The sequence below is a fragment of the Solanum pennellii genome, chromosome 3 (genome assembly GCF_001406875.1).
Source record: "Solanum pennellii chromosome 3, SPENNV200".
Lineage (NCBI taxonomy): Eukaryota > Viridiplantae > Streptophyta > Magnoliopsida > Solanales > Solanaceae > Solanum > Solanum pennellii.
The window spans coordinates 7157101-7182326 of record NC_028639.1 but is presented as its reverse complement, the minus strand read 5'-3'; the positions used below and the strand labels follow the sequence as shown (position 1 = coordinate 7182326).

Here is a 25226-nt window from a genome sequence, read left to right as displayed (position 1 = left end):
TTTAGCAACAAATTAATATAAGTTGACATTTGATTGATAACTCGATTTTCCAACCGATTTGATCAATTTTCTAACGAATTTTTTGTTGGTAATTGTAATACCTTTTATAGTTTTTACTGTTGTAGAATTAGAGTCACACTAGGACTAAACTATCAAATCTTTACGTATTTATAACTAAGTTGATGCATTGTGTATGAGGCTAAGTTTGGATTTAGTAGTCTAATCCCATTGTGACTCTAATAACGTGATACAATCAATACATAATGTGATCATTATCAATATAATTCTTGATTTCTATAAGCCTAGACGTGATAATTCTACATGGTATCAGAGCTTTAAACCTTTTCTGTTCTTTAATATGTATTGGATTCAAAAATCAGAATAATCACAATATTAAATTGCAATGACCTCTTCTACCTACACTCTATTAACCTCCTCATTTCACGCGTCCCGTTCCATTAAAATCAAGCTAACAAACTATCTTATATGGTGGACATAATGTCTCAGTTAATTCAGGTAATAAGATTAACCTACCTCATTACAGAGAATGAACCAACTAAAAATATCTGTTTCACTGGATAGACTGCTGAGAAAGCGATAGCAGTTGAGAAGGATGCAAAAGACAAAAATAATTTTGATGACTGAGCGGAGAATAATGTGTTGCTAAGAAGTTGGATCTCAGACACCTTAACAGAAGAAATCATGTAGATGATTATAGGCTGCTTAACTGCCATGGAGATGTGGGAATGCTTGGAAAAATCTTATCTTCAAATAATGAAAGATAAAGAGTTCCAGCTTAAAAAACAATTGCAAAGTGTTCGACTAGGAACCAAAAAGATTAATGAATATATTAAAGAATTTAAAGGCATATGTGATGGCCTTGCAACTATTCACAAATATGTGGATGAAGATAGTAAAATAATTAATTTTGCAAGAGTCTGTGTCTCAACTACAAAACATTCAGGACCGTCATTCTAGGTAATAACACACTATCATGCTAGAACACATAAACTTTCTGTAAAATTGAAGAATTGCCTCTTAATGCATAAGTAGATACCTTCAAGCGAATCCACAAGTTAGACAATAATTTGACATCTTCTACTGTGATTCCAAGTTCACAGTTGAACTATCTCAATACTTGAGTGAACAAGTATTGTATAGGAAACTCATCATTCTTTCTACGTTAGAAAACCATTACTTATAGATATTTCTTTCTAGTTTAAAAAGGAAAAGGAAAAGGGCACATTGTTTTCTTGAACAAGAAATACATAGTCTTATCTTCCCATTTCCCAGAAATAGAATTCTGTGTTTTAGCTAAATATAAGGATCGCAGGAACCACATAATTAATTACTATATCTTCATATTATGAAAATTATTCTAAAAATTAATTTGATTTATTCGTACCATAATAAATTACAAATTATTTCACTAGCTAGAAATTCATAATTGCACCCCTCTATTTATATTTTGTAATTTCTCATTAAACACTTACGTAATTCTACATGTTAAGATTATCGATACTAATCAATAAATTAACTTCCAGATCATTCTATCAAATAAGGGTTCTTTCCAGCATTAATGCAGGTTAAAATCCTTCATAAGATTAACCACCTAGATTCAAAGGCTTTTAAGAATCAAAATACAAGTTTGGAAGATAATTAACTTACCTTTACTAAAGAGATTGGTAGAAAAGTTGAAGAAATTGCCCTAAATATCCATTATCAATTTCACGAATGAGGTTGTAAAAAATAAGAGGTTTTGTGAACTATTCTGCATTAAAATCGGACTTACCCTGCTATAGCTGTCTAATAGACAAAATTAGAGACTTGAAAACCTTTCCAAAAGCTTCCATTTCACAACATACCTTCGACCCTTAATGTTTTATATTAACCCCTTCACGCCAAGTTCGATACCAAGAATTTTACTCACCTAAATTCAATTTCAAGAGGCCTTATGAGTTCATTAATGTCTTAGATACTAGAAAACATGAATCAAACTTAGACTTATCACCCAACCCATTTTTGAATTTCCTAGACCTCACCTCGTTCAAATTCCGTCCAAAACTAGCCTAACCTAGAAGTTTTAAGTCTCACCCCAAAAAAAATTTGATTCAATTTTTCCACCATTGATCTATATCGTTCAAGAAAGCACTTGCCTCAGATAATAAAATCAATTGGACCAATTAGCACTAGGAAATGCATAAAAGATGCAACAAGTACAATATAAGTACTAGAATACATGTACTTAAAAGGCATCATAAACGAAACAAGCTAGGATTAAAAAGTCATACATAAAGGGGTTGTTTGATAGAGTGTATTAGAGAAAATAATGCTTACATTAGCTTGATGTATTACTAGTATCTTGTTTGATACACATTTCTAATCTATGCACAACTAATATTTGTATTAGTGACACTCTCTATTGTGTATTGAAGAGTGTGTAACTAATACCATGAATTTCTATGCATTAGTAATGCAATGAGTTCTAATATTCTTTTAACTAATGCAAGCATAATTAATACAAATATTACTAATACAAACATTATTAATACACCATACTTTGCATTATCCTTATATACTCTATCAAATCCCTTTAAAGAGTACAAAATGTATGATGTATTCTAGCTTATGTGTCTCAATCCACCCGGAAAAAGATGAAAATGGATACAATGACATAAAGGCCCATGTTTTCATGGCCCGAACTACTTCACAAAAGACTGCAAGGTACCTATACTACATGTATATAGATATTTATCTTTCCACACAAATATACTACATTATTTTCACTAGATCACTTTGTTACATGCATATGCCTATATACACAAACATTACATTATTCACTAACTACTTCCATTTTGTAATATATACATATATATATATATACATATACTATTTTCACGTATACGTATCATACACATATTTTCCAATACACCATACTCAAGTGCACATATATCCTTTCTCATATTGTGTATATATACACTATTTCATATATCATATACTTCCTTGTATATTGTGTATACACACATCATATACCACCTTATATACATTATAATACACCATTACATATACCACCAGTTAAGATCACATAGAGTATATACATATTCTTCAAAAAAAGAAAAGAAAGAGTAAACTCTATTGAAAAACGAGAGTGAGGTACAACAAGTCATTTCTTTCTATCGCCCTTCTCACGGAGCTGTACGTGGACGTTACCACTCATACAACTCTCATCTAACAAGCAATTAACCTCTCTCTAGAAGGAATGAAAGTGCGGATAAATAAACATAAAAAATAAGATTATTTTTGTACACGATCTTATTACAACCATCAGGGGTGGACCCTCACTATATGGTGGGGGTGTTGTGCACCCGATAACTTCCGAAAAATTATATGTATATATGTATATCTATTTTAAAAAATTGGTATAAATTAAGATATATAATTAACAATGCACCCATAAAAAACATAGAAGTGCTCTTGTGCAATAGCTAGAAGCTAGAGATATCACTCTCTAGACGAAGGTTCGAATCCCATTTACGTCTGTTTTTATTTTAGGTTTAGCTTAGACCTTATATTTGAGCTATGTTTATAATGGTGCATCCAAAGCCTTCATATCGTGGGTTTGCCTCAAACGACCATAGCAGTTGTTCTTATATTATTTTCTTTTTCTAAGCCTTTCTTACAAATTAAAGCACTCACTGAGTTACTTATAAAATCTCAACTCTCTCTCGACACAGAGGATTCTTCATGTTTCCATGTCGATTAGAGGTTCAACTGTCTTCTCCTCGCCATTTAACCTTCTGGACCGTTGGAAAATAAAGTTGAAATCAAAAAGAAAGAAGAGAAATTGGGTCATCTTCCTCGAGAGAGGCCGTCTTCTCCAACGATAGAGTTCTAATCGACTGCTCTATGATAGGCTTCCCTCTTTTCTTGGCTCTGATAATGAACTATTGTTGTAGCTTATCAATTGTGAAGTTTCGTTTAGTTTTATACGAAAGGAATAGTCTTGACTCTTGAAAATGGTAGCTAAAATGAGATAAATTGTAGGGGTGAAAGGTACTAAATTTATTGTCCCTTTAGTTATTGGTTTGTAAACTAAAACTATTTGGATTAGTGAAATTCTATGGCAAATCTTTCTGAAGTATATAGTGTTTGGTATTTATTTCTTATTTGGTGTCTTAACAATCTTGTTCGTCAACACATATTTACTTGTCAAGCTAGAAGATCTTGATGTTTATGATCACTCTATATGGCCAACTTGAGGAGAGTATTGAAACATAAAATAGTCTTAACGATAGTTTTTAGTCATTATATTTTCAAAGAGCATTTAAGTCATTTCAATAATAAAGACAATTAATTTGCTAGAAGATCACATCAAATTAGGCTAGCTAACTCACCTTAATTTATACTAATAATAATATTTTTTCCTTACACCAATACCATCATTCAATTAAAGGGAAGGATTAAGCAAATATCAGAAATCCACTCTGGAACTTATCCAAGTTTTTAGTTCAACACAACTTATTAATTACTTTAATTTCCTCTCTTACTCTAATACTGGAATCCCTCTAATACTACCTCCGTTCCTAATTACCTATCTACTTTTCCTTTTATAGTTGTCCCTAATTACTTGTCCATTTTGATAAATTCAGAAAAGACAATTTTTTTTACCTATTATACTCAAAATTAAATGACTAATTACTTTGAAAAATATAGAATTTTTCATCCACTACATCATTAATTATTTTCTTGATAGTCGAAAGTGGACAACTAAACATTCCTCCAGGCCCCACCTACCCAAATTACGTGAGAGAATTCTCCTTCCACAAAGTTATTATCAATTCTTTTCATTCTCTGATTAAATATATATCGTATTTAGATAAATATATAAAAACTAACTATAAATAATACGGATCTTAAAACAAATTAAGACTGATAGTACAAAATTGAAAGTTAAGCAAAGTGGTATAAACATTTTTTTGAATTACATATTTGCCAAAATACTATAAACATTGTTATCAATTTGGTTAATATTCCCAATAAGAAAATACTAGTGTAAACTATTTCCATTCATTTTTATTACGCGATTCTTAAAAAAGTTATAATTGATATAAATATTTTATTATAATATTTATATTAATTGATATTTAATTTTAAATCATAAAAAAATTTAAACAATAAGTACTTAATATATATATATATATATATATATATATTCACCATAAAAGTAAAAATGTATTTTTTTATAATACATAAGCGAAAGTTAATGAACAAAATATATATTCCCTTTGTTTTTTTTTTTAAAAAATATATTTTAATCTACTTTTACTTTTAGTTCGTTTTAAAAAATATTTTTTTTAATAACTTTTTAAATTTTAACACATAAATCTTTAATCTGAATCACAAAACCTTTTTTTTTTTTTATAATTTTATATCAAGTCAATATAATCACTCCTATTAAAATGAATATTATTATTTTTTTTGGAAGATAGTATTGAAGTACGTGGATTGCATTTTATAATAGTCAATAAATTGCAGTACGTCGTTCAAAATTAGAAAAATTAAGAAAGCATTGGAAGTGTGACAAACGAAACGGCTCAAGTCGTAGAAGAAGAAGAAATCAATGGAGAGCGGCGGCGTATTAGCAGGGCTTCACCGGAATCCTACTTGCCACCACCTTCTCCGGCCACCACGAACCGCCGTTAATAATCTTCTCTCTTCTTCTTCTTCCACCGATAAGCGCCATTTTTCTCCTCTTCCTCTCAAGGTTTTTGCTCCGCTACACTAATGTCCTTTTTTTTTTGTTTATTTTTTGACCTGAATAAATTTGGATGAAAGGCTCGAACCGGAGAACTCTAGTCAAATATGAAAATTGAAAGAGTTTCACCTACGTTACTTTCAATTCGAAATGTCTATGCTTATATTTGTGTTTTTTCTAATCGTATAATCTATACGTGTTTCTGTAATTTGGTTCATGTAGTTGAAGTGTTGATTTGTTAATTTTGTAATGTTATACAGTTTCAGAAGCAGTCACATATTGCTTCTTATAGTTGTAATTGCTCCATAAACGATGGGAGTGCTTTTCAGGTGGCGAATTCTGCTAGGTATTTTTTTCCCTTTTCTACTGAATTTTGTTTTCCGAAATATTGTTTTGATTAGTACATTTCGATTGATACATCGAAATTGAATCGACATCACATCATGGAAGTACTACTATACGCTGCTTAATATTTAAGGTTTTGTTTGTGAGTTCGACTTTTTCAGCATTTCCTGTTTTCAACTGGCTATTATGCGAAATTAGAATAAATTAAAATACATAAATCAATTAACTACTGCTCAATGTTGTGTTTAGCTAAGCCGAATAATGTAAGTGCATGAAGATTTACACTACCTGAATTTAGGTAGCTTTATCGCTCCCAGAATTAGTATGTTATGCGTTGTTACAAACTAGTGATGGATAGCCAAAATAAACGTGGGGATGAATATGCTTTTATGGGGGTTAAAACCTATTTTTAATCTTAACCTCAGGGACCTCATTGGATCATAGGCTAGTCACTGTATATATTGAAGATCATGCAGTTCTGTTGAAGAAGAATATCTCATGACATTCTCAACTAATATTCTTAAAAGTAGCTTTTATCGGATGTTCATTTTTTCAACCTTACAAAGTGGGGTGGTTAAATCTCCCCACCTTGAACCAGCCTTCATTCTGTGAGACGACGTCAGAGTTCATCAACCATAAGAAACAAAAGCATAAAACTAGAGCATAGTAACATTGATACATCAACAACACATTTTCCTCTAATTATACATTTCTATTTATTTTCAGATTATCAATCAAGTGCCTCTAGATCTAGTGCTTTGCTTGTTTGCTCTTAAAAAGAAAGAAAGAAAAAAGATCTAGTGCTTCTCTTGTTTAATCACTAGTATACCAACTGATAAGAAGTGTTTTCTTTATCAAAACAGTGCAACAGCTGAATTAGCCAACATCGATTGGGACAACATTGGCTTTGCGGTTATGCCTACTGATTATATGTATAGCATGAAATGTTCTCAAGATGGAAACTTTTCTAAGGGTGAGCTACAACGTTTTGGGAATATTGAGTTGAGCCCAGCTTCTGGGATATTGAATTATGGACAGGTCCGTTTTGCAACTTGCTGGTGTTTCTTTTATTAATCTTAAATATATTGCTTATACTATTCATTTTAATGATTACTGCTCCACTTTGTCTGTCATACTTTACTTAAATGCTTTTAGAAATATTGATAGGGATTGTTTGAAGGTTTAAAAGCCTATAAAAGACATGATGGTAATATATTGCTGTTTCGACCTGAAGAAAATGCTCTGCGCATGAAGATGGGAGCAGAACGTATATGCATGCCTTCACCATCTGTTGAACAGTTTGTGGAAGCAGTAAAAGCCACTGTTTTAGCAAATGAAAGATGGGTAAATGTGACAATTCAACGTTGTAGTCAGTAATCTTGTTGTTGGGTGATTCCTGTACTCCTGACTGGTTTCCTTTTCCAATTCCTTCAGATTCCTCCACCAGGTAAAGGTTCATTATACATAAGACCACTGCTTATGGGGAGTGGAGCTATTCTTGGTGTTGCTCCAGCTCCTGAGTACACATTCCTGATTTATGTTTCACCTGTGGGAAACTATTTTAAGGTACTATTTTACGCATCCTTGCTTGTATGTGCATCTGTTTTTTTTTGAGATAGGCATAGATCTTTTAGGATCTCTTCTCCTTTTTGTTTTTCCTTCTGCTAATGAGCAAACTAGCTTTTGTATTATCATAAGTGTCACCTTTGACTACTTAAAAGTTGAATACATTGATACAGGGGTGATATTTTTCTTGGTCACCACTGCTAGGCAGTCCACACACTCTGCTTAACTTCAGCCTACACACACACTCACAATTTTCGTATAAGTCCTTAGACTGTTTTCTTAGGCTGTATATAAATAATAGCAACACAAACATACAGGAACAAGTCCCAACCACCTTTATTCATTTCACAGATATACAAAGCAATAGGCTTGATGGGTTATACTAAGGCATAAAACATGTTTGAGATGTAATTAAACTGTGTTCATCATTTTGAAAATTGCATATTTGTGGTATGTTACAGATTTTAACCTCACTTTTAGTGTTATCCTTGTTTGGTATTTCAGTTTTTCTCTTACATATCACATTTCATGAAAATGTTAATCATTTGTAAAAAGTACAAAAATCATCGGACTCTGAAATCATTTGGTTAATTGCCTGGGAGTCACACACAACTGCATTTAAAACATGTATTCAAAAATCTTTCCTATTTTGAAAGAAGTGTTATATATTTTCCCTTATGTGTATGAGATTACCCATCAAGTCAATTATCTATTTTCAAGGAATACATCCATCTTTGCGAGAAGTTCCAAAACTTATTCAGTTAACTAACATTATGTTAAAAATCAATGATGAATTCACCATTCTTATTGGGAAATAACTGTTCCCATAAACCACCCTAATAAAACTTCTGTCAATGTTTGTTGTTAATTCTCAATCCTCAAGTGAGCATGCCATCTTTTGTTGTAGAATTCCATGTTTGTGTTCTCATAATCAGGTTATGCGTTGGGTACTCTCTAGTTCTACCGTCACTTCATTTTTTACTTTCTTGGCAGGAAGGTATGGCACCAATAAATTTGTTAATTGAGACAGAAATGCATCGCGCAACTCCTGGCGGTACCGGAGGTGTCAAGACTGTAGGAAATTATGCTGCGGTAAGCTAGGTTTACGGGTTTTTTTTTCAGATGTGTGCTCATGCAACAGAAAATATTGGAGCCTTAGTTTCATTTTCTTCTTCGGGATTGATGATGATAAATATTCATGAGATCATACTAAGCTTGCTTGTCCTTTTTGTATTTTTGATGTCATCCTCACCCTTTGTTCATTTGTTAAATATACGATACGTCCTCTGTGTTCAGCTTAACCCTTGAACTTCTGCACTCCACCTAGCAAGCTCTTATTCCTCTAAACTTTTGAGCCTTTCACTCTTGTGTTACACTTGATGTGTTTACACGGAGATCTGCAATTTTGTTATCATATTATTAGATGGAAACATATAACTTTATAGGCAAGCAGTGATCATGAGAAGAAAAACATTTGTCCTTCTACTAATTATTTGATGCATAATGTATAATTCTGGAATGAAATGGGTGTAAATGGACCGAAATGGATATAGGGATTCATATGGCTGACCAAAACAGCCTAGGATCGAGGCGTAGTTTCTATTGTATATGCATAATCAGATATGCAATTGTTGATGACTTCATTTTCATCTTTGGTTATGTAAATGTAGGTTCTGAAGGCACAGAGTGCTGCTAAAGCAAAAGGCTACTCTGATGTTCTGTACCTTGATTCTGTCAACAATAGATACCTAGAGGAGGTTTCCTCTTGTAATGTCTTCATCGTGAAGGTATAATATTACGTCAATTTTGTCTGTGCACCAAAACTATTCTTTTAGTATTTTCATTAGGGTTACGAAGAAATATGTGTCCGGATTTTTTAAAATAAGCTTTAATTTCATATCCTTTTTATCTTTTCCCAATTTGGCTTATATATGGGTTAGGTCATCATTGTCCCCTTTCAAACACAATGGACTTCTCTTCCTTTTTTTGCAAAAAGAAAGAGCTCTTTCCTTCTGGTGAATGTGTGAATTCTTGGCATGTGTAGTCGGCCAATTGAAACATTTGCTAGTCTTAGGCAAGAACAAAAATGATAAGATTCACTTAGATATTTGTCAAGCAGTGGCATTTTCCCTACAAGGATATTTTGAATTCTCCAAGCAGACTTCTTTGCAAATTATCATAATGATGAAGGCAAGTATGTTTCTATATACATTTCTCAGGGTAATCTGATAGCAACTCCTGCAATAAAAGGAACCATTCTTCCTGGTATCACACGAAAGAGCATAATTGACGTAGCTCTAAGCCAAGGGTTCCAGGTAAGCCCCCTTCCATTTGTCTAATACAAAAACATGCTTGAGACTAATCTAATCCTACTTGCCATATCATAAGGGTTTCAAAAATGGTACTTATATTGTGTTCCATATGTGCAAGCAATTGGAGTTCCTTCCCTTCTTTTTTTCCCTTCCAAATTCAGTTTCTTGATATTTATAAGCCCTCTAGCTTACTTCAGGAAGACGTGAAGATGGTGTTCATCATATTTGTAATGAAACCCCAGTTTAAAAATCAATGAATATTGTGCTTATTCTACCAACTAGTATATACAATTCTGAGCTTAGTTAAAGGGATATCATTACAAATTTTACAGTTCCACTGGATGAGAAAAAGAAATGTTGCAGACGAATTATTCAAGACATAGGTAACTGAGTGTTGCTTTCATGTTTTAGCAATAAAAAATTTGGCTATAAATCTCAGATTTAAGCAACAAGCTAAGGGAAATGGTTCTGCATTGGTTAAATCACCTAGGTAGAACTTCAATTCTATTGAATGATAGTATTAAGCCTTTCATGACTATTGTGTATATCTTGGTCATCTGGCTAGGAGAAAAAATAGAATCTTTCAAGTTTAGCTCTAGCCATGGTGAGTCAAATTCGTAGCAATGACGCTTTGATGATTAAGTTCCTCGCATAATGATGGACTTCACGTTACCATTCCTTTAATTTTCTTCTAGTTCACTTGGCTGAGCTGGTAACTAAGTACTTCATATATCACAAGACTATTGTTCTAAGACCATAATGTTTTCAATATGCAGGTTGAAGAACGACAAGTGTCTGTGGACGAATTGCTTGATGCTGATGAAGTGTTCTGCACAGGAACAGCAGTGGTTGTATCTCCTGTTGGCAGCATTACTCATCTTGGGAAAAGGTATCTACATAAATCGGAATGGATCTAGATAGACTTTTTCATCCAGATACTATCCATTTCAGTGTGTTATCTCTCTAGTCGTCTCCTGCTACAGAACGTGAGATGGCGATGAACATATACATCATGATTTCTAAAATAAGTTGCTTTGTTGTCAGTGCATGAATACCCATGTGAACATTCGTATATGTCTGGATCACGCACATTCTGGCTTACATTTGTGCAGGGTATCCTATGGAAGTGATGGGGTTGGTCGTGTATCAAAGCAATTATATTCTACACTTACAAGCCTACAAATGGGACTAGCAACGGATAACATGAATTGGACTGTTGAGCTAAAATGAGCTTTGCTATCTTTTGATTGAAGTTATATTCAGTGATAGTAAATATTCATGACACTACAATTTTACTGCTTACAGCAGGTTATTACTTTATTTTCAAGGTTTATTTAGGCCTCTTATGGAGAGTTACCTAATGTTGTATGTCAATTTTAGTTCATGCTGTATTTTCTTTTACAATGTTAATGCACATAGCTTAAACACTCTCTTCTAGCTTAAGTTTGTCTGAAGTTCTCGCGTTGTCATATAGACTTTTATATGTCTGTTAACGATCTCAGTTGATATCATTTGTATGTCTGTTATATCTCCTAGCTACTTAGCTGATCGCTTAATATGTCTTCCAACTCGAAGACACTTTCGATGGAGATTGTCAAAATCAACATTCTGATTTGACTTGTTGGGGAAATGTAAGCGGGCATAAAGAGGATGGAAGAAGGAGATAGATATATCAAACTCACTTCATATCATTAGAAAAACTCCACTCAAACATCAGCGAGCTAGATTGCGGATAATCTCATGCTTTAAGCTTCAGTCTGCATTGACTTTTTTTTTTCAATTTGGAGAACATCTTGGACCAATTTTATTGACTTCTTGGAAAGTACATGGAGCTCTTATTCTCTACACTTTGGGATTCCAACCTTGCACACATTTGCAGGCATATTTATTTTCGAATGTAGGAGTAATGAAATTGCAAGAAACTCTATCTAGCAGAAATATAACTCAAACATCCTACAATATGTCAAAGTTTTCCTTCCAGATGTGTTGAATTTTTGAGCGACAGGCAACAAGTAACACCTTCGTGTGAAAGAAAGATTTGTTGTAGTGAATCATGTAACGAATTTACTTTTTTCCCAAGAATGATCACACATAACTTGATTTTTATGTTTTTTGAAGCTATATCATAGAAATTTTTGAGCATGATTGAAGCCTATCTTTTATTTACTTCAAGGAAGGTGACTTCTCTCGTAGAACCTTCAATCAACACTTGCAAAACTTGATGGGGCACTTAAAGACAACTCGACAACTCGACTTAGATTCTAATCATTTTCGTGACTTGAATTTTTGTAAATGACGATGTATAATCATCTTCATGTCACCTTTATTTTTTCATTCATTGTTGTATCAAATTCTTTTAATATTTGAGCAATATTTTTTTCAAACTTCATCGCAAATCCTCTTCTTCTTTCAATTATATATGCCTAAATATTGCGAAGAGTATGATCAAACACATATACTTATAATTTATTCTTTTGGGGAGGGGGGCGTACACAACTTAAACTCATGCGGACTAGGAATAACAGACAATTTAGGCTCGTGAGTTTATGAGAAATTCAAATTGCAGTTTAGGCTCGTACTTCGAAGAGGTTTTCACATGTAGCTCAAGCTCGTACGTCAAGGAGCGTTTCAAAATGTGTTTAGATTCGTATATCGAGGAGCATTTCAACTTGCAGTTTAAGCTCGTACATTGAGGAATGTTTCAATTTGCAGTTTAGGCACATATATTGAGGAGCGTTTCAATTTGCAGTTTAGGCTCGTACATCGAGGAGCATTTCAGCATGTAGTTTAAGCATGTACATCAAAGAGCATCTCAACTTGCAATTTAGACTTGTATTTTTTGAAGCATTTTATAGTTATAACAAGGTTGCTTATGATTAATCAGAAAATTTCATTTCGACACTTAACGAATTGTAATTGATTCTTGAATTTGCAAGACTACCACATTATTTGGACACGTGTATTCATCTTGTTGGGCTTGGATGCCTCGTCATTACAACACATGATATGAGTTTGGATTTTAAGCTGAAGTGAACCTTGTATTATAATTTAACAAAATAAACCTGTTTATTTGTAAACTGCAAATAAATCCTTCAACCCAAATACACATAAATTTAATCTAAATTTCGTATGAATAATCGTTTGTGGTTGTGGGATAAGTAAAAATTTAAGGGAAATTTTTCAAAATGTCAATATTTTAGCATTTAAGAGGGCTCATTAGCAACACTTTCAATATTTAGTAGAAATATCATATTTTAGTTTGTTATGTATCTTATTTGTGTTTTTATTATTTGTTTTTATTTAAAGAATATAAGTATTTAATAACAAAAGTGAGAAAATAAAGGGAGAAAATATTTCAAAAAAGATAAGCATCCTTAATTTTCTCATCAGTTACATTTTCAAATAAAATTTAAATTTTTTTTTCTCTAGAATTTTTACCTTTTTAAAATTATATTCATTCCACAATATATTCTATTTATATTTATTATAGTTTTTTATTAGTTTGTATTCATTCCAATAGGTATGCCGAATTTATCTATATAGTCATTTAAGAAATATATTTGTATTTTTATATGTTTTTTCCCTATATAGTTATTTTTTTAAAAAAATCTTGTATGTATTAATTTCAATATGTATTTTATTTGTATTTCTATTTATTCTAGTTTTTATTTAGAATTTTGTATAATTATATATAAAATACAAAAAATTAGTATGATGAAAAAGTGAATGAAATATAAAATTGAAAAGAACATTGAATATTTGATGTACTCATTCTTAAATAAAATACATAACTAGTTGACATACTTTTAGAATAAATACAAATTAGAAAAAAATGTCAAATTCAGAAACAATGCAACATAATTTTTGAATGAATACAACTATTAATTGTAAAAATACATACTGACTAAAACAGTATCAAAATTCAATATATACTTACAAATTTATGAATACAAAAAACAATAAAACTATGAAATACAAAAATAAATACTAACTGTGGTACATTGACATAACTATCACAATAAAAAACATAATACAAAATGAGTTAAATATATGAAATACGATTCCAAATCTATGGATACAAAATACAATAAAACAATGAAATACAAAAATACATACTGACTAAAACAACAACAAAATTCAATATACACTTTCAAATCTATGAATACAAAAAACATCAAAACTATGAAATATACACAATCAAACTCATATAATGTGTTACATTGACATAACTACAGAATTCTCTCTTTAATCGACGTTTTCAAGAGAGTTACTAGAGGTATTGGACAAAATAAACAAAGTTCTTCCGATTTTTCATCATTTAATTTTTTTTTCACTCAAGAATTAAACAACAATGTAGGTTCCGCTTCTAATCTAAGGAGGATATACGACGGGGAAAAATGCATGAATCCGTCGATGTGCAAAATCCTACACAAATTCATAACCATGAAGTTCAAGAAGACCAATTTGTTGGAGAAGAGGTATTTTTTTTGAATCTTCTGTGTCTTGCATGTTTAGTTTAATTTGTTAAGTAATTTTTAAGATTAAAAAAAATTCATGTTACAATGCGTTTGGAAGTGTATATGGAATTTTTATTATGTTATAGTTAGTATTTATTTTTGTATTTCATATATTCATTGTATTTTGTGTTCTATTTTTTTTTGTGTTAGTTATGTCAATGTAACACATTATATGAGTTTGATTGTGTATATTTCATAGTTTTAATGTTTTTTGAATTCATAGATTTGGAAGCGTATATTGAATTTTGTTGCTGTTTTAGTCAGTATGTATTTTTGTATTTCATTGTATTTTGTATCCATAGATTTTGAATTGTATTTCATATATTCATTTTCTATTCTGTTTTTTTTTTGTGATAGTTATGTCAATGTACCACAACCAGTATTTATTTTTGTATTTCATAGTTTTATTATTTTTTGTATTCATAATTTGGAAGTGTATATTGAATTTTGATAGTGTTTTAGTCAGTATGTATTTTTACGATTAATAGTTGTATTCATTCAAAAATTATGTTGCATTGTTTCTGAATTTGACATTTTTTTCTAATTTGTATTTATTCTAAAGGTATGTCAACTAGTTATGTGTTTTATTTAAGAATGAGTACAACAAATATTCAATTATTTCTTTTCAATTTTAAACTTTTTCATCATACTAATTTTTTGTATTTTATATATTATTATAAAAATTCTAAATAAAAACTAGAATAAATAGAAATAGAAATAAAATACATATTGAAATGAACACATACAAGATTTTTGAAGAAAAAAATAACTATATAAGGGAAAAAATATATGAATACAAATATATTTCTGAAATGACTATATACATACATTCGGCATAACTATTGGAATAAATACAAACTAATAAAAAACTATAATAAATATAAATAAAATATATTATGGAATGAATATAATTTTAAAAAGGCAAAAATTCTAGAGAGAAAAAAAGAACAAAGTTTAAATTTTATTTGAAAATTTAACTGATGAGAAAAATAAGTGATCCTTACCTTTTTTTGAAATATTCTCTTCCTTGATTTTCTCTCTTTTGTTATTAAATAATTATATTCTTTAAATAAAAATAAATAATAAAAATATAAATAATATAATAATAAATAAAATTTGACATATTTACTAAATATTGAAAGTGTTACTAATGAGTCCTCTTAAATATTAAAATATTGACATTTTGAAAAATTTCCCAAATTAAAATGACATTAATATATATCCAATTACATAAATATAGAATAATGTGTAAATAATGATAGAGAAAAAAAGGGTGTAAATAATGAGAGAGAAAATATTAATAAGATCAAAATAATTATTTATTTTTAAAATAATGACAGGTTTGATATGTTTACTAATATTATCACTAAAGAAATTGTTTTTTTTTTGACTAGTTAGATAAATTTTCCAAATTTTAAAACTTGGACAACTTAAAAAGGCCCAGGAAGGTCTTCATTTTCCTAATTGATTTTCCGGCAAAAACAAAAGAAGTAATGTTTCTGAAAGCTGAATAGCAGCTGAAAAAAAAAAAGATTCTTGGAATTGGGTTGAGAAGCTGTTGAGGCTGGTGGCGTTGGTATCTGACATTGAAAAATTCAATCTAGGTTTGTTGGAAGATAATTATAATGGTAAGTAACAACTTTATTTTCCCCCAAATTGATTTAAATGATTTGAATACTGAGTATATCTGAATCTCATACATTTAGGAGTGTGCAGAGCAGAAAAGATGCCAAGAATTGGCCAAATCATCATCTTTCTACCGCAGGATATATTCAGAGGTATGCTGTATCAGTATCAGTAAATCTTAAGATATAATACTCTATTTTATTGTTTTTTTTTTGTTTTTTGTATAGAGTGTAGACAGACCTTTTTATCTCTCAAAATTTAAAATGGAAAGAAAAAGCCCCATTTTTTGCTTTTCTTATTTGGGAGGAGTGGGAGGTGGAGTCAGGATTTGAAGCTTATTCTGTGTTCGGGGCTATGTTGTTCTCGCTCTCCCAAAATATGCTATTTTTGGAGTATCCAACACGTACCTGTTCATATTTTTGTGAAGTTTGAGCATCATGAGTTTCAAGTGGATTTTAAGGATGAATAGTTAAATACAGGGTTTAATGAATTCGTTTACTAAGGAAGGGATATTTACATACCCAAGAGTTACATTGATGTTAAATTTTAACCATTATGTCCGTGCACTTTCCAGTGGCTTTGTGAAATTTTGAGATTCATGGCTAAGAATGATCAGAAACAGTACACATAAGTTTTGTAGATGTTTGCCTTTTATGAAATTTCTCTGTAATTTATGCATTGTGCTTGACAATGCTCGGTTTCTAAATTAGAGATATTTAATGTGACTTTTGAACTACTATGCTGGTTGCATCGTCGTCTATTATAGACATAGATTGAGTGGTTTTGAATATGCTTTTGGCAAATAATTTTTTTGATCTTCTTCTGAAATCATGTTGTATTTACAGGTAGAGGAGATAGGATGGGAGCACCTTGTTAGATTTGGGAAAGACCTAAGACTTCTCAGCTTTCGCGTCAAGTATGGCCTCTTTTATCTCTTAACATTATGCTTGGGTTAAAATTAGGAAGAGGAGGTGTTGGTTAAATGAAAGAAGAGGTAGTAGATTGTTCCCTTGTTTGTTAGGAAGGAATTATAAGAGGAGGGACTGTAGTGGATGACTGTAAACTTCTGAATTGCAGCTAGTGGAAGACTGTGATTTGCCTTGACGGAAAATAATCTCTCAAGCTTTTTCCGTGTGTTAGGGACAAGAAGGGAAGAGTGCTCATTCTGCAGATAACTTTGGATGGAACATATCCTAACTATCCGCCTTCACTATCAGCGGTTGGCATCCTTCAAATTTGAGATACTAGAACCTTGCATGAAGTCTTTAGGCAATGTCCTAATTTACTGACTATTCCCCAGGATGTGCCTTATCTCTTCAATTTGAAATGGTCAATTAACTCAAGACTGAAAGATGTTATCCAACAGTTTCAGAAGGTAATTGTGTATTCTTTTTATCACGTTGCAGCTCTCCCCTCGTATGCATTTGCATTGTAACTTATGATTTACTACTGATTGTTTCATCCACCAATGATATGTGTAGTTTATCAACATTTGTGAATTGTGATTTTCTGCTATAATTACCATATCTTTTTCTTAATGGATCCAGCATCTTGAGAAGCTTCAGGACTTTTGGAATCTAATGGATGACATTGACCACTCTCTTTTGGTTTCTGATCTGCGATATCCTCAACGTGCTTTGTCACATCGCCAACTTAATATAAGTATGTGCGAATTTACATGAATGTTGTTCAGTATCCCTTTACCGCTGCAGAAGTAATTGGTATCCATTTTCTTTTGCTATAGGTAATGACAGCTACATCATATTGTCTATAGATGCTAATGATCCGACATCCCTACCAGAGTAAGTTTTTTTTCTGAAACTCACAGCGTTTACAAGTATTCTTATCTTTAATGATTTTGAAATTGATATGGAGGTCTTCTAGCTGTCGCTTTCTAGGTTCTGATTCAGGGGTGGAGAGATTGAGGGCGATGTGGAGGAAAAACTGCAAAAGATGGTATTTCAACTATTGCTTTTACTGCTGGATATAATCATCATGCTCCTTGTCATTGTCTACATTTGGACACTAATACTGTTGTTTAACATGCTCAAAGTACTGCTTTAAGTAGTTTTTCTGGATTTTTCAAGCATCGTTGTTGATTTCTCTGTTACCTAGTGTATTCATCACATAAGTTGATGTGCCTTAAGATTACTATGTCGTTCTTAAGGTAAATTGATGTGCCTAGGATTTGAATTCCGACACAGTCAAAATTGTGCTATTTAGCTTTTGCTGAGATTTTTCTTGTCCCTTGTTTTGTCTCACCAACTGAGATTTCTATTATACTCACAGGATGAGAGACAAGCATTTTTCCGAGAATCTTGCACACGTGTTGGATATTCAACTTCATGGACCTTCAAGCATTCAGAAAACTGATCCACAAACTGAATGTGGCATTTGTTATGCACAATATCTTCCAATTGGTAATCCTAATATCCGTAAGATAAACCCATTGATATTCTGTGGTATGGCACTGACTTGATGATGTCAATCTAGATGATGAACTTGGTGATAAGAGTGGAAGTGGCACTGATTGTACATGTGAAAATAACAGCTGCAGTAGGGCCTTCCATAGTATTTGCCTTGAAGATTGGCTCCGTTCCATCACAACAACAAGGCAGTAAGTTGAAATCTCCTATCTTTATTTTTTGATTGTGATGGTAAACATATCCTTAAGATATTGTTATTCTGTTGTGCGAGCCCAGGATTGAGCTTTGTTGATCATCTGTTAGTGTTGGTGGTAAAAGTTTTTAGTTTATATATAGCCAGGCCAAGTTGAAACTAGATTAATGTTTTGGAACGGAAAATATATTATCGATTGTAACAGATGCTAATGAAATGAAATATCTCTGTATCTTACCAGTCCATTTACAGTAAGAGAGATTAATTAGACAAGATTTTGGTTGAAATAAGTATAGTTAAACTTAAAACACACCTTGTTTTTTCAACAGTACGCATAAAAACTCTTACCTTGCTTGCATGAGCTTTCGTAGGTAAGTCATACTGTTGTATGTTACAATGATAATATATGCATTCTTTTCACAGATGGAAGTTCTATTTTTCAATTTCTTTTTCACTTAAGCAACGACTTTGATTACCCTCTAATCCAAACTGACTTCTTGTTGTATGATCATTAAGAGAGTTAAATCCGAGAATAATTAGTGCTAATTTGAGGACAAATGGAGAGGCTATACATTGTTTTGGTTTTTGAGCAACAGATAGATAAAATTGTATAAAGGGAGTAAAATTGAGAAACGTATAACTTTTGGAATAATTGAACTTCCCTTTTTGTGCTTGGAACTTCTTGTTACCTTTTGCCTTTGTAACCTTCAATACATTAAGGGGTCGTTTGATTGTTGGTTAGGAAAGTAAATTATTCATGTATTAAAACCAGTGCAACAAGTACATTGTTTGGTGGTATTTTAGTTGCTATGTATAGAATTGAGCACATCAAACACGATGTTTGGTTCTCGGTTTACAGTCCCGAATAACTAAACCCTGCATAGCTCTAGCCAACTGCAATGACATAGATTTTTTAATTTTCTTATCACATTTATCTGCTTTGTTTGTTTTTACAGGTCGTTTGATGTTCTGTTTGGCAATTGTCCATATTGTTCTGATCCAATTGCTGTCAAAATGAATACTAGAAAGTAAAGCCTATTTCTCAGTCTCAGCCACATTTGCATTCCTTAGCCCCAGTGTATTTAGTAATGCTTGTATAAGTTATGCTTTCAGCAATTGCAGAATAGTCCTCGCAATGAACTAGCCACGTGTCATACTACACGTTAGAATTAGGTGTCCATTTGTCCTTTCATAATTAGCCGGATTGTACTCATGAGAACTTATCGAATATATGAAAAACTATTTCTTTCCTCGGAACTTCTCTCCTTCTCTATCTCTTTTATTTCCCCTGTTATTTTCTTCACGAATCGAGTCTTCAAATAGCTATCCATGTGATATAATTTGGTGTGTGTATAGGTCGGTTCGGTTGATCAGTTTTTGGTTTTAAATACGTTAAACCAATAACTAAATTAACAAGGTATTTTATTTATCGATTTTTGGGTTTATCCGTTTTGGTCCATAATGATTCGGTTTCTGTTTCGATTAACCAATAAATAAATACTTATAAAATAAATTTTTCGCGACAACACAATAATGCAACTTTACAAATACCCATTAAATAGAAATAATAATAACAAACATACAAAGAGAAATTAAGAGGAATATGGTTCTTGCTTTAGATTTTGACGTTTTGTGTAATGTGAAGTTCTGAATTCAAAGTCACTATGAAGTGTGAATTAAAGGCTAAAGTACAAAGACAATAACTAGTAAGGTATTGAAATTAATATATACTTTAATATTTATGTATAAGTAAAAGTAGTAAATTACTAGTCTTAATGGATAATCGGTTTACCAATAACCCAATATTAAAAATCAATATCAAATCGATAATGCAAATAATTTTTTTTATAAAATCACTAACCCAATAAATCAATAACACTTTTTTCAATTCGGTTTATCGATCGTTTCGATTTTCACTCACTCTCAAATATAATAGGAGATACTATATGAGTATCACAAGGATTGAGAACCGTCCTTCCCTCTTATGTTGTTTTAAGAGAACGAATTTGCAATTGACAAAACAACCATTTATTTATACTAAAATAATATGAAAACTTGCATTTTATTTTGATATGCTTATATATTTGTAACATATATAAACTTTTGTAAAATTGGCGTACTAGTATATCAATATTGAGGAACTTTTACATATAACCACTTAAAATAACCTAATTGCTCTCTATAGCTATAGTTTGATAATTACAATTCGTAGCTACATGTTATAGGGAGGAGAGAGGCGAGCAAGAGCGGGAGAGAGAGGAGAGAGGTGAGAGAGAGGGAAAAGAGTGGGAGAAAGGTGAATTGTATATGTATATCAATTAGAAAATTATTTATTATACACGTGTATTTGTATATATTGCAAGCGAGATTGGGAGAGGGAGGAGAGAGGTGAGCGAGAGAGGGCAAAAAGTGGGAGAGAGGTGAATTGTATATGTATATCGGTTAGATTATTGTCAATTATACATATGCATTTATATATATTGCAAGCCAATTGGGAGAGGAAGGAGAGAGGCGAGTGAGAGAGGGTAGAGAGTGGGAGAGAGGTGAATTGTATATGTATATCGGTTAGATAATTGTATATTATACATATGCATTTGTATATTCTGGCGAATTATACATATATAAATGCGACTAATTATACAAACTCGAAGTCAACCCAAGTAATTTATGTATAATGTTAGTCGCGAGTGGTAATTATAGCAAACTATAGCTATGATGAGTTATTTCACTGGCAGACGTTTGTATAAATCGTTGTCAGCCTCTCGTTTGTATAAATTGCTAGCAGCTTCTCAATTCAATTTTATGTGTTTGTATATTTGCATAAAATTTGAATCCGTATACAATTGAATCGAAATAAAGCGTTTGTATATCAAATATCTCTCTCGCTTTATACAAATATAAAATTATACATTGTATTTTGTATAAAGCGAGAAAGAGAGAAAGGCAAAAGAGAACTAGGCAGGGGAATATTTGTATTGTATTATAAGTGTATAGGACGAAGACATATCTATTTACATGTGTATATAGAATTCCCTCTCGCTTTATACAAACAGAAACACTGTTTGTATAAGTGAGAGAGGAGAGGGAGAGACTGGCGAGATCTGGAAGAGTGGCGAGAGAGACCTGAGAGAGGGGAACAAAAATATATGTATATGTATATACATAAAATTTTCTCTTACTTTATACAAATACAAACACATTTTATACATTTGCATTTGTATAAAAGCGAGGAAGAGACTGCCGAGAGTGCGAGCATGATTCACCAGGGAGAGAGGCGAAATAACAACAGTTTGCTATAAGGTATAACTAAATCAAGCTGTGGCTATGTCATTTATTTAAATTAATAATTTGCTATTATATACATTTTTTCTATTTTAAAAATGATGATTTGTGATCACCAAATAGCTTTTAAAAATATTATTTCGTGTGATCATCCTATTTGAAAATTTAAATAGTTAAAAGAAAACACTATTTAACTATATTTTCTTCACATCTGCTCATATACAAATCTATTTTTTAATATATATTTATATATGTAAAAATAGAAGTCTTTTAATTTAAAGTAAATAAATAAATTAAAAAGCAAGTTGGTAAAAACTATACCACCTAATTTGGCCCATAGCTTCAATTATTGTGCTATATCTAGTGGAGTACTTTTGGGAAAGCAAGTTTACAAGTTCCTCTTACTTTTCATAATCTCTTTTCCGTAAAAAAAAAGTGTTAATCCTTTATTAATTCATCTTTAACTCTTTCAACATACTCAATAATTAAATTCATATTTAAGTATTTATAAATTATTAAATTCACTTAAATTTATTACCAGACCTTTAGATCCACCCTTTACAATTTCCTTCTTTAGATCGAGACTTGCCACAAATAGAGAGCACTAGTTCATGCACCTAGTGATACAAAAAAAAAAGACTTGACAAGATATTTTGATTATGTATATTAAAAAGTCACTGCTTTGTCACTTTAAAGTGATAAAGCAAAGTGAGGAGTAATCAATTTATCATTTCAAAGAATCAGCAAGGGTATTCATTAGTCAGTTTAATTTGATTTTATGTATTATTGATTCTATTTATCAATTTCATGTTTCCAAATATGTTAAGCTAATAAAAAAGTCTAATGAGTTTTTTGTTTATGGGTTTTGGTAGTTAATGATATCATTTTCGGTTTAATCAGTATGAAAATGCTCATAAAATAAATATGTGACTTCTCCAATAATTTAACGTGATAAGAATGTTCATAAAACAAAAAGAAAAAATGCACAAGTACCCCTTCAACCTATGCTCGAAATCTCAGAGACACTTATATTATAATAATGTCCTATTAACCTCTTGAACTTATTTTATAAGTAACTTTCTACCCCTTTTCGGCCTACGTGGCACTAGCTCGAAAAAAAATCAACCAACGTTGGGTCCACAAAATAGTGCCACGTAGGCCGAAAAGGGGTAAAAAATTATTAATAAAATAAGTTCAGGGCGGTAATAGGACCTTAGTATAGTATAAATGTGTTTCTAGATTTCGGGCATATGTTGAAAGGGGACTTGTGCATTATCTGTCGCGACCGAGTCGTGAGTGACACCTACACTTAACTACCTAGGAGGGCGAACCAACGAATTTAACCTTAAATTATATTATACAAGAATAATGCGGAAGCTCAAAATCTAATTAAATATCGTTTCCCAAAACTTGAAAATCATCACATCAAGGACATCTAAACTTGAAATACTAAGTCTAAGAGTATCAAATACACCAAAATAAAAGAATAAAATGGTATGAGTCCGAAAACATAGGACATCATGTCATGAATGAGAGAATCCAACACGAGCTTGAACGAATAGCTCACCCTGGAACCTCTATGCTGGAGACTGGCTAGAGTTGAGGGCAAGTCGAATTCATTGGTACAATCGCTGCACTTCATAAAAGGAAAACAAAGAAAAACACAAGTAGAACTCAGTACAGGGCAACATGTACTGAGTAGGTATCATCGGCCAACCCAAAATAGAAACTAGGTATCATCGGCCAAACCAAAATAGAAACTAGGTATCATCGGCCAATCCAAAATAGAAACGAATATACAATGGATAATAGTATGAACTCAACTATACCACTTAACAGGTGATAAGCAATAAACAACATGAGCCAGGGTCAACAACACTAAAGTAAGTATGTGCTAAGTCAACAATATCAAGATCATCCATGAGGACTCGTGCCTCCAACCAAACCATTTGGGGAATAAAGTTCTTTGAGATTGAGTACATTAAATTGATTCAATATCTTTTTCCTTTAATGTTACTGTGTCGGAATGTGACACTCCGATTCAATTATATCGTGTCGGAACGTGACACTCCGATCCAATAATATCGTGTCGGAACGTGACACTGAGATCCAAGAATATCGTGTTGGAATGTGACACTTCGATCCAAAAATATCGTGTCGGAATGTGACACTCCGATCCAATTATACCGTGTCGGAACATGACACTCTGATCCAATAATACCATTAATTTATCATTTATTATCACCACTTTCAATTCATTGATAATTCATCAAGCCTTCTTTATTCAAGGCATCATTCGTTAAAGAGGTTTCAAGAATATAAATTCCACGGTCTCAGGATTTTAGACCAATCACAAAACACACAACCAAGTCACACAACAACACAATCAAGTACATAGAAAACTTCACAATATCATTCAATGCATATCAATCACTATTAAGAGTTTACTATCAAATAGCATAAACCATAACCTACCTACATTGAAGAAACGAAGTCAAACCAACTACTTCTGCAATGCCTTTCCTTTCCTCAATGCCTCCGAACCTTTCCAATCTATAAAGTATATGTGCATAATTTGTAAGTTAACGAGTCTATATACTGTCACGCCCCTTTTTTTTCTCTCTCTCATATATTTTTGATTTTTTATTTTGTTTCGAAAGAAAAAGAGTTTTTCCAATTAAAGTGACGTTTTGAAAAGGGATAATTATTATTCAGAGTCGCCACTTGGAATTGAGTTTTGGTGTTCCAAGTCACCTTATTTAAATCCCTAATCAAAAGGAAAATTGACTCTATTTTTATTGGTTTGCGAACTAGAAATTCGGGTAAGGAATTCTGTTGACCGAGGGGAAGGTGTTAGGCACCCCTCGAGTCCCGTGGTTCTAGCACGGTCGCTTCATTGACTTTGATATGACTAGACTTAATTTTGAATATTATTTAACTTAATAATAAAAATGTTTTTTTTTACTTTATTCTCTCATTTGTTTTATTTAAACCTTTTAAAAAAATCGTCTTATTTATTTTAAATCTAATTAAAATTATTTTATTATTTTTGGTGTGTGTCCATTAATTCAAAATTTGAAACATTCGTATTTATTTATATATTTATTATTTATTTATTTATTTTGCTTTTACATTTTTTTTTATATATTTTTTTTTATGTTATTATGGGGATGAATTTATATAGGTATTTTATAGTTAGAAAAA

At 31.6% G+C, this 25226-nt stretch overlaps 2 protein-coding genes across 2 annotated transcripts; both read left to right on the top strand.

The window, feature by feature from the left end:
• Positions 1 to 5543: 5543 nt before the first annotated feature.
• On the top strand, positions 5544 to 11476 carry LOC107012900 (branched-chain amino acid aminotransferase 2, chloroplastic-like). The gene is made up of 10 exons (XM_015212866.2): positions 5544 to 5764; positions 6016 to 6101; positions 6964 to 7138; positions 7268 to 7444; positions 7535 to 7666; positions 8660 to 8758; positions 9337 to 9453; positions 9886 to 9981; positions 10755 to 10867; positions 11091 to 11476. The coding sequence occupies exons 1-10, from the start codon at positions 5621 to 5623 to the stop codon at positions 11206 to 11208; spliced, it is 1257 nt and encodes a 418-aa protein (XP_015068352.1). The 5' UTR covers positions 5544 to 5620; the 3' UTR covers positions 11209 to 11476.
• Positions 11477 to 15929: 4453 nt separating this feature from the next.
• LOC107012770 (E3 ubiquitin-protein ligase FANCL) lies at positions 15930 to 19997 on the top strand. The gene is made up of 11 exons (XM_015212693.2): positions 15930 to 16123; positions 16202 to 16273; positions 16967 to 17037; positions 17262 to 17340; positions 17422 to 17496; positions 17669 to 17783; positions 17866 to 17923; positions 18006 to 18077; positions 18411 to 18541; positions 18615 to 18738; positions 19697 to 19997. The coding sequence occupies exons 1-11, from the start codon at positions 16121 to 16123 to the stop codon at positions 19770 to 19772; spliced, it is 876 nt and encodes a 291-aa protein (XP_015068179.1). The 5' UTR covers positions 15930 to 16120; the 3' UTR covers positions 19773 to 19997.
• Positions 19998 to 25226: the final 5229 nt, after the last annotated feature.